The sequence below is a fragment of the Meleagris gallopavo genome, chromosome 2, assembly GCF_905368555.1.
Source record: "Meleagris gallopavo chromosome 2, MGAL_WU_HG_1.1, whole genome shotgun sequence".
Classification (NCBI taxonomy): domain Eukaryota; kingdom Metazoa; phylum Chordata; class Aves; order Galliformes; family Phasianidae; genus Meleagris; species Meleagris gallopavo.
Genome location: NC_139405.1, coordinates 87,266,670 through 87,279,259, shown reverse-complemented (window position 1 = coordinate 87,279,259; position 12,590 = coordinate 87,266,670). Strand labels below are relative to the sequence as shown.

At 43.2% G+C, this 12,590-nt stretch overlaps 1 protein-coding gene across 3 annotated transcripts in view; it reads left to right on the top strand.

Moving 5' to 3' along the window:
• LRRC1 (leucine rich repeat containing 1) overlaps positions 1-12,590 on the top strand; it is an 89,801-nt gene that overhangs the window by 7,936 nt on the left and 69,275 nt on the right. For all 3 annotated transcript variants that reach the window (XM_085217905.1, XM_085217904.1, XM_085217906.1), the window contains exon 2: positions 1,787-1,904. In XM_085217905.1, coding sequence (XP_085074031.1) covers positions 1,787-1,904 — 118 coding nt within the window. The remainder of the gene's footprint in view (positions 1-1,786; positions 1,905-12,590) is intronic.

Here is a 12,590-nt window from a genome sequence, read left to right as displayed (position 1 = left end):
CTCTTGCAAGGACAACTGTTGCTTATGAGAAGGTTTTTATCAGCACATCAGTATTTGTTGTGTAGCTCAGCAGCTACAAACTGGCTGAGAAAAAACTGCAGCCAGACACCTTTTCAGTAGGTCTTGCCAAGTATTTTTTGGACAGTACTAGGACAGATTGGGATCTCTTCTGTGGAATGTAATCCTGCTGTGTTTTAACAAATGTGTCTTTAAGTGCTTTTCTAGGCTTCTGTCTGACTGTTGGTTTTATCACATTAACAAACATTTAGCAAAAAAGAATGCCTTCGGTTTAGAAGATGTTAACGATAGGAAAATGTAATTATGAATTGTGATATGCACTATATGCACTCCAGCACCTAAAACAGAGAAACAAACAAAAAAAAACCCTAACCAACCAACAAAAAAAAAAAAAAAAGAAAAACCCCACAGAATGGAGGTGCTCATTTCCAAGAATGGATCGCAGATAATCAAGTGGACCAGTTCTGACTGCTGTGCAGAAATGTCTGTGCAGCCCAGTGACATGGAACTCAACATCAAGATTCCATGTAGTTAACAGTATGGATTTCTGCCCAGATCCCCACCACTTTTGTCAAGTCACGGAATGGTCAGGGTTGGAAAGGACCTCAAGGATCATGAATCTCCAACCCCCTGCCACAGGCAGGGCCACCAACCTCCCCATTTAATACCAGGCCAGGCTGCCCAGGGCCCCATTCAGTCTGGCCTTGAACACCTCCAGGAATGGGGCTTCAGGCTTTTTCAAATGCCTGTCTGGAAGAGAGAAAGGCTGTGATAAGGGCTCTTGGCCCTCACTAGGGGTGCCTGTGTCTTAGTAGCTTTTTAAAGACCGTTTTTGCCTCTCAATTAGCAGCTGCTTCTGCACCTGATAAGTGCAGTGCAGGGCTGATGTGCCTTGCTGTGCCTATGAGTCTGTGCAGTGAAGATGCCCTTTGCATGCTTGGCTGGTGTGATTTGATGGCTCTTTTTTCCTGAGGGCTGCCAGGATGTAGCTTGGGGGTGCAGTTAGTGTCCTGCCTGCTTTGCATGCACTTTCCCTCCCTGTTGTGCCTGCAGTTGGTAAGCAATTGTTGCAGTATCTGCAGTCACCCTTGGACATAGACTGCAGAAACATGGCTGTACACATGCCTGTGTGAGAGGCTGGAGAAGCTGATCATAGAGCCAGATGGTGGTTTGGTTCCTCTTTGTGCTGGAGAGGCTCGAAGTCATGTGCATCACACGCAACTTTCATTAGTCCTTCTGAAATGGGGCCACTCTCCAGACAGGAACGTGGGATTTATGAGACTGGAAAGGAAGTGTTCCTGGGGGAGAGCAGCTCCATAACCTAGTTGGTTCCTGCAGTCGCCTGTTAGAAAGATCTTGGCAGCCCCTCCGTGTGAGTTTTCTGGATCATCCTTTAGAAGTGTCTCTGTGCATTAACTTCCTAATGAGCCCTGGTGTGTAATTAGGATGCTTTTAATTACCCTGATGGATAACCTCACCCCATTAATGATTTTGAAGCAGGCACTCTGGATTTCACTAGCGTGTATCTGCTGTGATCTTTACTGGCTGGCTTTGCAGTTAGTGTTTGCATGTAAAAATTAAAGCGTTCATTCTGATGCAGTTCTGAAAGAGGTCTTAAAGAGACATAACCGATTCTAAGCAATAACTTCAGCTCAAATGAGGTGAGCAGCTTCCAGTGTAACTTTCGCATTCTGTTGTTGCTCATCGCTTATCGGATTCATGTGAGATTTACAAATGCCTTCTGACACTGAGTTTCTCTTTCTTTCAGCCTTTTTTCCAACTTGTGAAGTTGCGGAAACTTGGACTTAGTGATAATGAAATCCAGCGGCTCCCTCCAGAAATAGCGAATTTCATGCAGCTGGTGGAACTGGATTTGTCTCGAAATGGTGAGCTGCAAAGTTAATTTCTTTTGATTTTTGTACTGTCATACCACAGGACCTACACAGCTGGGTTAGTAGTGTTTTTCTGTCTCTGAAGCTGCTATCTGTGTCTCGCAGAATGCTTTTCTGTGTGACGCATGGATTTACCTGAAGTTCTAAATGGAAAGGAAGGAATGAGCAGAGGAGAGGCAGCGGTGGAAATAGAACAGTAAAATGATGCTGGACTTTAGTTCTGCCTTTCTGAGAGCCTGCTTTATTTATCAGTTTGTAGAATGCTTTAAACCCTGTTTTTTTATCTGTCACAATGTTGATTTCTTTCCCTGAGCTCTCCAAAATGCTGAGAATTTAAAAAGAAAAAGAGATTGAGAGAAAAAAGAATTCCTATCTGTCCCAGAAAAGGTACCTCTGGGTTAGAAATCCAGTTCTTTCTTTCTACTCCCCTCTTTGCCTGTCATTAACAAGAGTCAGAGTGCTTGTGTTTCTCATTTTGCTTCTAGTAAATGAATGTTTTGTTACTTATGGAGAGAAATTCAGAAAAGGATGCTGGAAGAAACTGTATTTTAGAATATGTTGTTAGAAACCATATGGGTTTGTCATTCTGTTGTTAAGTTGCTAATGCTGCTTATATTGTCCTAAGCCATGGTGGAGTGAAAGCGGGTTGGATTTTGGCTGTTTTCTTGTATCCTGGTGAACTTAGCAATTCTCAAAGAAGGTCAGGGCCTGCTGGGTCACCTTTAAGCAGCCTTATGACCCAGTGGTCTAGAAAGAGTGAATCAGTGTTAACAAATTAGAGCAACTGTCAGCTATTTTTGCTTCCTTGTATTCCTCGGATATGCTCAGAGTGCTCTCTGAGGTGTGTGATGGGTGGGCTGGGAGGGGGCACGGCTGTGCAACCTTGTAAATAGGAGAGGGGTGTAACTGAATGTTAGGAGAAGAAATAGTGCAAAAGGAAGCCTTGTTTTTTGTTACACTGTAATATCACATTGACTCTTTGTCACAGAAGAACATTCAGTTGTCACCTCATGTTCTTTTAACTACCTGCATTTTGTATCTACCCTTTATTAGTTTGGTGCTTTTAATGCTGTCTGACCATATAACTGATGAAGCGTAATGAGTCTCTAGGCAGTTTCTGAAAAAAAAATATCTGTGAACCATATAATGCTATGCACATTTGCAAGCCTTGGAAGAGAAGAAAACTGGAAAGAAATGGTCTGAAAAACAGAAAAATCACATTAGCTAAAATGTTTTAGAAATAGATGAGCGTTCGTTGGTGCAGTATTTTTGGCTACTGAGTTTGGCTGAGATTGGTGCTGTCTGTGACAGATCTCAGTGAAAAGGAAACACTGTGTTGGCTGAGTAGTTCTTTCTGCAAATGAATTACTAGCTGCAAAAGAGCTGATGGATCAGAGCCATGTGAACTATTGTCAGCCTGACTTGAAAGTTGGCTTGAGAGCTCAAGTGTAACAAGAACAGATGGTGTGAACATTTATGGCCGGGTAGATGCATGCGTGTCATTAGAAGTTACTGCATGAGGAAGTGTTTTCTGAAGTGATGTGTTGGACGTATGCAGGTTGCGGGAAGCAATTTCTTTCCTACATCCAAAGTTCAGTGTTAATCATGCGTTTTATTGCGTTGCTGATTCCTCTCTGTGATTCATTGCAGAAGGTGACTGGTACTGCCATCCCAGAGGACACTCACAGATAACACACAATTTGACTCTTTGGCTTAACACCGAAACACATCGTGAGGTGCTACAGGGAAACCACTGCAGAACAGAAAATGACTGATGTTACTTTCCACTCTTTAGTCATGTTTAGGTTGTCTCGCAACTCATTTGGCTCTCTGAGTTAAATGGCAAAACACACAGCATATGTGATGCTGCAGGGGGAAATTCTCACACGAGGTTTTGGCTATTTTGCAGTATTTTGGTTTCTTAGCTTTTGTATTTTGAACTCAATTTCCAATATGTTAGATCTGCAACCTGCCAAAGATTTCTCCCGTTCAGTGGTTTGCATTTCCTCACTTTTTGTTTTTCTAATTACTAAACTACTTGGAGGGGAAAAAAAAATAGGAACTCTTTGTATTCCTTTCAGGCACAGAAAAACAGCCCGGCTTTTCAAAATGCACTGTGCTGCATGAATAGAAAAGTGTGATGGTGACATCTGAACTCGGGAAATAAGAGATGATTGTTCTGTGTTTTTTGTTATTTTAGCTGTCTGGTTCGCTGCGCTAATTGCTTTCAGTTCTGGCCATTCTGTTTCCTCAAGAGCTTAAAAATGCAAATATAAATTCACTTAACGATCTGTGTACAGTAGTAGCCCTTTATATTTTAACCTCTCGTTGGAGGAGGAAGATGAAAGTCTTTCGAATAAACAAAGTACTTCCATCTCCCTCTTAATAAAATGGTAACGTGTTGTCCTTCCTTGTTTCCATCTAATCCTTTGGTCTACATTTGATCTTTGAAGTTCCCTGAGCTGATGTGTCACTCGTACAGCTGAACTTCAGGACACATCCAGGCCATGGTGGAAGCATTATCTCTGCATTTTGTGCAGTGGTGATGTGCGTATTTGGAGGTGGGTTGATGCCCTCTGGCAGGATCTCTCCTGGCTCTCTGGCACCAGCTCCGGCTGCCTGTGCAGTGCAATGTTATGTGCTTTCAGTGTAGCTCTAGTCCACGGGCTCCCAGCAAAGGTGAGCAGGGAAACTCTTCAAGTGTGGCTTTCTTATATTCTCAGATTCTTTACAGTATCTGAGGCACATTTGTGTATATTAAGATTGAGTATGTAGTTGACCTTTCAAGCAGTTTTTGGTTAATGAGTGAGTATCAAACTGCAAGAATCCTTCAAAGTAAAACATAAAAATCTTCTGGAGATGTAAACTTGATGTTCCTGTGCTCTTTCCTTTCACTGTGCGGAGTGTACACGAATGAGCTCTGGTTACAATAAGCAAGACAGCCTTACTGGTGCAAGGGGAGGAGGATTTGGGGGAAAGGCTAAGAGCCATGTGATCTTGAAGTTTTCCTTCTTTTTTGCACACTAATGCTATTTCTTATTCCTTTATGAGGATGAATTAATGTAGGTTTCAAAGGAAGCATCCCCCTGTGTTTTCTAGCCTTGATGAGACTGATGTTTGAGCAAAGGCTGTATGATAAGCCCAAAGATAGCAATATCAGAGGGCAGAGGAGAGCTTTGCTAAGTAGATAGCATAGTGAGGATGAACACTTGAAGAGTTATCTATCAGTACAGTTCATCTCTGCTTCTCAGTGTCAGGTTGTTCAAGCAGCTGGTGAGCCGGTTCAAAGCTAAAGAAAGCAGGCCTGCTGCATTTTAACAGTGGCTGCTGGAGCTTTTGGGGTTAATGGCAAAGTTGCGTCTGAGACTAGGAGTGTTCCAGGTAGCATCTTCTGACACACAGAACTCTGCTGCTCATCTGCTGTGTGTCTGAGATGACTGCTGGATCCTTCCAAAGCCCCATATTTAGGTGAATCCTGTCCGGAATTCTCACATCACCAGGGAGTTTTGCAGGGACCCTGTCTTGCTGAAGCAAAATACACGTAGTTTGGGCAGGGCTCCCATGCTTTGCATTGAGTTTTGGAATAAGTCTTTGCCTACGTGGTGCAGAAGAGATTCTCCTCTAGGCAGAATACGAAATGCTTGCGTGCTCTGTGTTTTCCCACAGCACGTGGGACCACTCTCAGTCTCCGAAGACCCTGTGATTCAGAAAAGTAATGCAATCCAAAGCAAGGAAGATGTGCCTCAATTCCTGCAGCTCAGCAGGCACTGTGCTGAAGCTTCCTTCTCTCCAGAAGCACGTGCCACTGTTTGAAATCCCTTGGCACTGTAGCAGGCTGCTGCCCGTGCTGCTGGTACCGCAGAGATTTCTTGCAGCATCCCCTCCTCCTTTTTTCTTCTTCGCAACCCCTAGGGGCTAAACTCACAGAGCTTAGAGCCCTGCCATCTCACATTCATTACCATATTAATGGCTTTTCTCGTTCTGTAGCTTCCTCCAGACAGAAGGGGTACAGCATAAAGTTTCTGCAGTTAATGTGACACATGCTTATATACGGGAGTATGTCTGCTGTGTGTGTAAGCCACGCTGCTGCAGATGTGGTTCATTCCTTTTTGGTGCATCCCTGCTACAAGAACATTTTCTTGTTTCTTTGCCTTTGATAAATATTAAATCCTCCAGATTCCCCGATACGCTTTTCCTGATATTGCATGTTCTTTAAAATGCCCCTCAAGGTGTTAACCTGCTTAGTAATAGTATTTGTATCTGAAGTAAGTTTCTAGCTGGCGTAATTTCTCATAATAACATATTATAGTGTGGAGTCCTGGATTTTTTTTTTTTTAAAAAAACCTCCTGTACCTTTCCTCGCCTTTGACAGGTGGCTCAGCAGTTCGTTTCAGTTTCAGCCACGGAAAATCCCTGTGAGCTTTCCCACCGGACAGTGGCTGCTGGGCATTGGTGGCCGCCCCCAGGTGTGGGAGCCCCGTTGCACAGAGCTGCTGTGTGCCCCTGCCTGCCACGAAGGCTAACCCTCCTGCCTGTGTGGGGGATGAGCCTTTTGCGCTTGTGGATATGTTTGCTGTCTCTCTGTGATAAAAGCTTGGCAGGCTTCTCTGCTGCTACTCTTTTTGTTCTCATTAAACATGCTTACCAAGAACTTAGTCATGCAATGGATGTAATGGCTGTAGACCAGATCTATGCTGCCTGTTGTTCTCTAGCTGGCAGCAAGACAGTAGTGATCCTCTGTGGAAGCTCTCGCTAACCTTCAAGTTTTCTCTTGTGTCCAAGCCTTGAGTCTCAAAGCAGTGGAAAAGTATTAAGTGGATTTTGATGGTCTCTGTAGGTGGATTATGCTGGCTCTTTTTCTGACTCCTGTCTCCGTGCAGCTGTGATCAGTTACTTTCTGAACTCAGGAGTGGTAGGTTTGCTGTGGCAGCTACTAAAGCAATCTGTGTGTGGGCAGATCTTGTTAAGACATATTTGACTCAGCATGATGCTGAGTCCTCAGGATGGTTCTTTACTTTGAATTCATGGTTTATTACTCTGTTAATGATAATATTTCAATTTTGATATGTGCAGTTGGTTCTGTGCTGTGGAAATGGCTGTTTAATAACATTTCTGCAATTTCTGGTTAAACTGAGCTTATGACACTGTTGATAGTACAGTTGTTTTGGATACAAGTATGCTGAAATCAAGATCTGCAATTCTAAAGTCCCATCTTGACACAATTGCTACATTATGGCAAATATGCAGTAGTTTACGTAAAAATAATTGCAAATTCCTCAGAAGCATCCAAACAAGAGTAACATGGTAGTGTAAGAAGAGATGACCTGCTGCTGCTAAGGGCTGACAGTCTGACCTGTGTCCAAGATCTTTGAGATCAATTTCTGGCAGCTGCAAGCTGATGTCCCAAATGCAGAGAACCTTCTTTTACCTTTTCCTTGCTTCCAAAATGGCTTATGTTTGTAGACTGGGAAATTCTTATTTTATATTATCTTCAGTCTTTGCCCCTCTACTCTGTGCTGCTGAGACCTCATCTGGAGCACTGCATCCAGCTGTGGAGTCCTCAGTACAGGAAAGACATAGATCTGAGAGAAGGGCCACAAAAATGATCCATGGAGTGGAACACCTCTCCTACGAGAATAGGCTGAGAGAGCTGGGGCTGTTTAGCGTGGAGAAGAGAAGGCTGCAAGGTGACCTGATAGTGGCCTTTCAGTATTTACAGGGGAGATACAGGAAAGAAGGGGACAGACCCTTCAGCAAGGTCTGTGGTGACAGAACAAGGGGAAATGGCTTCAACCTCATGGAGGGCAGATTTAGGTTAGATATAAGGAAAAAATCTTTTACAGTGAGGGTGGTGAGGCACTGGAACAGGTTGCCCAGAGATGTGGTGGGTGCCCAATCCCTGGAGACTTTAAAGGCGAGGCTGGATAAGGCGTTGGGCAACCTGATCTAGCTGTGGTATTGCAGGGGAGTTGGACTAGGTGGCCATCAGAGGTCCCTTCCAGCTCTAAGGAATCTATGATTCTGTGATTCAGTTGTCATTGTACATTCAGAAACTAACAGCAACAGTATTTAATTTCTGATTGATATTACTGCTTTTTATTTGAAGGGTTTATTCTTTTCAGCTACTTTACAATCTATTTAAAAGTCTGTTTACAGTTCTTAGTCATCCTCAGAACACCACAATCATTGTGTATTGTGTGATGTGTACATCTTAATCACAGAGGTATTTTAAAGCTTTGTTAAGATGCTTTGTGAGCACACACGGCTGATATACAGAACATCAGTTAATGCAGCAGGAGAGATGTGTAATCCTTGCTTCACTCTTAAGGCTTCACATTGCTTGTTTGTGTTGGGGCATGCACACCAATGCTTTCTCCTTTTATTCAGCTGTCTTATATCAGAGACATACCTGTCATCTTTTCTGTAGAATTACCTCCCTTCTGCCCACAGAATGGGTAAGTATTCCCACAAAAAAGCCAGATAACCACTGTTTTCAAACTAGAAGTACTGACTAGAGGAAGAGGCTTGAATGCTTGTTTCAAGTCAGCCTGGGCTGGTGACCCAGCTGTTTTGCATTGAGAACATCAGCTAGGTAGGCAGAAGCACTCTAACTCTTTTGAGCCTATCCTGTAGTTCCTCTCAGGCTACACTCTCTCATGTACCACCTGCTGCTTTTTGATCTTTGGCTCAACCTCAGATGTCTCTGTCTGCCTCTGCTGTGCTTCTCCAGCATGTGAACCCTCTCCATGGAAGTCCTCTTCCCCTCCACTTGGCACTAGTGGCCCTGACACAAATAGGCTGGTATGGTTCTGGCAGTAAGTAGTAAGCTGAGACATTTCTGTAGGTTAATATTTGCTGAGTGGGCAAGAAAGAAGAAGGCAGCAAGACATGCAGTGAGGCAGTATGGTTTGCAAACAGACATTTGTTGTTAAAATATTCAGCTGCTAGATTAGGTAGGCTGCTTTTTTGCCTTCAGAACTGCTCTGTGTCCTTTGTGCACTCCTTTTCCTGTGGTAGATGGTTTTTACCTGACAAGAATGCATGTTATGGATGTACTCACTGTAACCCTTGTTGTGAATACCTGGAAACCATGGGATATCCCACCAGTAACTGCTGTAGTTTGTTAGCAGCAGATCACTCCTGCTGATAGTAAGTTCTAGCCTGTGTGGCAATCGGGCAAGTGATTTTATTCTTGTTTGTTTGTTTGGTGCTAATTGGTAGTAAGGCTGCCTAGCTGCAGACCAGAAGAAAACAGGTTTTTCACACTTTCAAATAGTTGCTTGCTGACAGTGGTGTGTTTGTGTGTTTTTTTTTTGAGTAATTTTTGGACAATTCTAATTTCTGTTGGCATGTTTTCTTTATATTGTTTCCCATACCTCTTCTGAAGTTAGTTTAAGACATGTGCTTTAGCACAATATCATCTTCGTATCTCAAATGTGAATTTTAGGGATCGATTCTTAAAGAAAAGTGCTGGGGACAAAAAATGTGAGAGTGGTCAGGTACTGGAATGCTGCCCAGGGAGGTGGTGGAGTCGCCATCCCTAGCAGTGTTCAAGAGGTGTCTGGATGAGGAGCTGCAAGATATGGTTTAGTGCTTGTGGTAGCAGTGGTAATGGGGGGACAGTTGGACTAGATAATCTTGCAGGTCCTTTCCAACCTTGTGACTCTATGATTCTATGTCTACTGCAGACTACTAGAATTTTGCAACATAGTGATTTTTCCATCGTGGTACATTATGCCAGATTTTACTGTTTTTTCTAAGGGAACTGTGCTGGTTTAGGTGTCTAGCAACCTTGATGTGTATCTAGCAAATTTGATAGCTTCATCCAAATTCAAGAGGAGACATAGGTTTCAAAGGTGGGGCTTTTCTGAAACCAGTAGGCCAAGCTGGAAACAGAAAGCTTTGGTCAAGCATTAAATGTCAATCCATATGGGAGTGACATAAAATAAATACTTCAGTTTGTGGGTAATCTAGATTAGAGATCATAAAATGAGGATTTGCAAAACAGGCTTTGTTCATTCTTTTCTCTGTAGAGCTTCTTGGGGCTTTTCATGGAGAAGGTTAGATGCCAATAAACATGCAGCTTGACTGTTGCAGTGCTTACGCAGTATCTGTCATCTGCAGCTTCTCAGGTAGAATACTAGTTTTAACTTTTCTTTTTTTCCTTGCTTTTATAAAACGTATTTGCAGGCTGGATGTGGCTCTGGGCAGCCTGGTCTAGTGGTTGATGACCCTGCACATAGCAGGAGGGTTGAAACTAGATGATCATTGTGGTCCTTTTCCACCCAGACCATTCTATGATACTATGATTCTGTGATTTTAATTTCTGCTAACTTCAAGGTCCAAGACAGAAATTCTCATAAAAGCATCTCCTAGCCTTGTTTAACGCTCTGGCTGTTAGGTGCTGATGAAAAACAGAAGATGTAATTCCTTGCTGAGCTCTGCTGTTCCGTTGGATTCACCTGAAACTACTGTTTCCCTGTGATCTAATCTTTGAGTTTCCCTCAGCCCTGGCCCTTTTCTTTTTCTCATGCTTACCATTTGCAGCATGTGATCCCACGTTTCTGATAGTTGCTGCAGCTGAGAAGGACAGTCTGTTTATTTTCAGCATGTCAACTATTCGAAAAACCAGCTTGTTTTTAAGTCTTCACACAGTTTTCTTTTAAGTAACGTGCCTACTCTTTATGTAGCTATGAAATGCTCTTTTGTGAACAACATTTTTCCCTGTTTCTCTCCTCCCTTGGAAGAGGGAAGTGTACAGAAATGAGGAGGAGGAGGAAGAGATATACTTACCTCAATTCAGTTTGTTGTTAATTAAATAGTAAGGGATTTGGCTGAGAAAACCCACCCTGAACCTGTTTGTGTATTTTCCATAAAGCTGTAAGGGCGGTTCTTTAAAGAGCTGTTTCTTTTGTGTCTTGTATATCCTCAGCCTCAGAGTTTCAAAAGGAAAATGTTACAACTTGTACAAGAGCCACTCAATCATAATAGACTTTGCAAGAACAACATGACTCCTGTCACATTTTGTCCCAGAAATTGTAACACTTCAGGTAAAGAGGCTGATTACTTCATCCTTCAGGGCTTGTAGCAGAACCTTCTGACTTTTAGAATGGAGAAAAAAAAAAAAAAGGCGATGAGCTTATCATTCCACATGTCATGATTTTAATGTGGAAAGGGAGGGAGGTTTAACCCTTCTTCAGCCGTGTTGCTGGAGGAAGCAGCCCCTCAGGAAGGGAGAGAGGTGCCCTGTTGCTGTCTGTGAAATAACAACCTCCTCAGCTGAGCTTAGCAGCTGAAGAGCCCTTTGCAAAGGCAAATAATCGTTTGCAGCACAAATTCCTCCTCGCAAGGCATTTGGTTAATTGAATAGTTTGCTCCTCTCAAGCTTGGAAGGTGGAGGAGGTGGTGAGCAGGGCAGAATAGTTTTTACAAAGTCAGGCTTCAGCCTTCAAGCCTCTGTGGTGTGGATGGCAAGGACCACTTGGAGTTGGTTTTAAGCTGAAAGAGAGGAGATCTAGGATAGTCATTAGGAGGAAACTCTTCATGCAGAGGGCAGTGAGGCAGTGACACAGCTGCCCAGAGAGCTGTGGTGCCCCTTCCCTGGAGGTGCTCAGGGCCAGGCTGGGTGGGCCCTGGGCAGATGAGCTGGTGGGAGGCAGCTCTGTCCACAGCACCAGCTGGGCTTTGAGGTCCCTTCCAACCCAAACCAGTGCATGTTCTTATGAAAGGAAGCGGAACGTCATGACTCCTGCTTTGCTCAAGCACCGCAGTGTTTGATGATGTAATGGGCTTGTTGGGCCTTTAACTCGTGCATATAATATATGTGTAATGTGAGAAGAGACAGAGGAAAATTCTTCCATGTATTGAATGGGATGAATGTGATCTGCTTAGTGTCTGGTTATCTGTCTCCTGAAGAACAGTGCTGCCTTGTTTCGTAGTTTTTGAGTCTGGAGTGGGTTTACTGGGTGTAAATGTGGTGTGGCTCATAGATGTGGCTCATCAACCAGCCCCACCAAAGCAGAATGCTCCGTATTGCCTTTGCAGCTGAAAGTAGCTCAGGTCTAATGGTCCTCTCACAGCTTCTGACCTTACTGACCATTGCTATCTTGATACTGATAATTGGAAATGATGTTCACTGGTGCAGAGTATGTAAAGAATGCAGGCCACGTAGGCTTTGGATAAAGAAAAGAATATCGCCTGGTTTTCAAATTTTATATAAAGACACAGTAAAAAGTGCTGTACAAGAGGCTTTATCAATTTAAAATGAAGATTTTCTTCCTCCTCAGCTCCTGCAGCCATCGGAGGAAGGGAAGAAGGAATGAGAAAAAATTGGGGCATATTGCTGTTGTAAAAAGCTTCAACAAAAATAGATTAGCAGAGAGTAAAAAGATTTTTTTATAAGTAATTCTTGCACTGATACAGTACAGAATTTCCAAGGATGATACACATCTGAAGAGGCATCTTGAATAGAAGTGTGTGTGTCTGTGTATGTATATATGTATATGCACTCTTGTACATGACTGCCACTTTCTGCTGGCATGAATTTTTTCCTGCCGGTGCATTTGCATTGTCATACGTCACAGGGCTTATGCTTGGTTATAGCTTTACTATGAGCAGTGCTGCACAATCTGTATGCCAGAACATCTGGGAGCATCATATAAACGTGGAGCGTTCATCAGT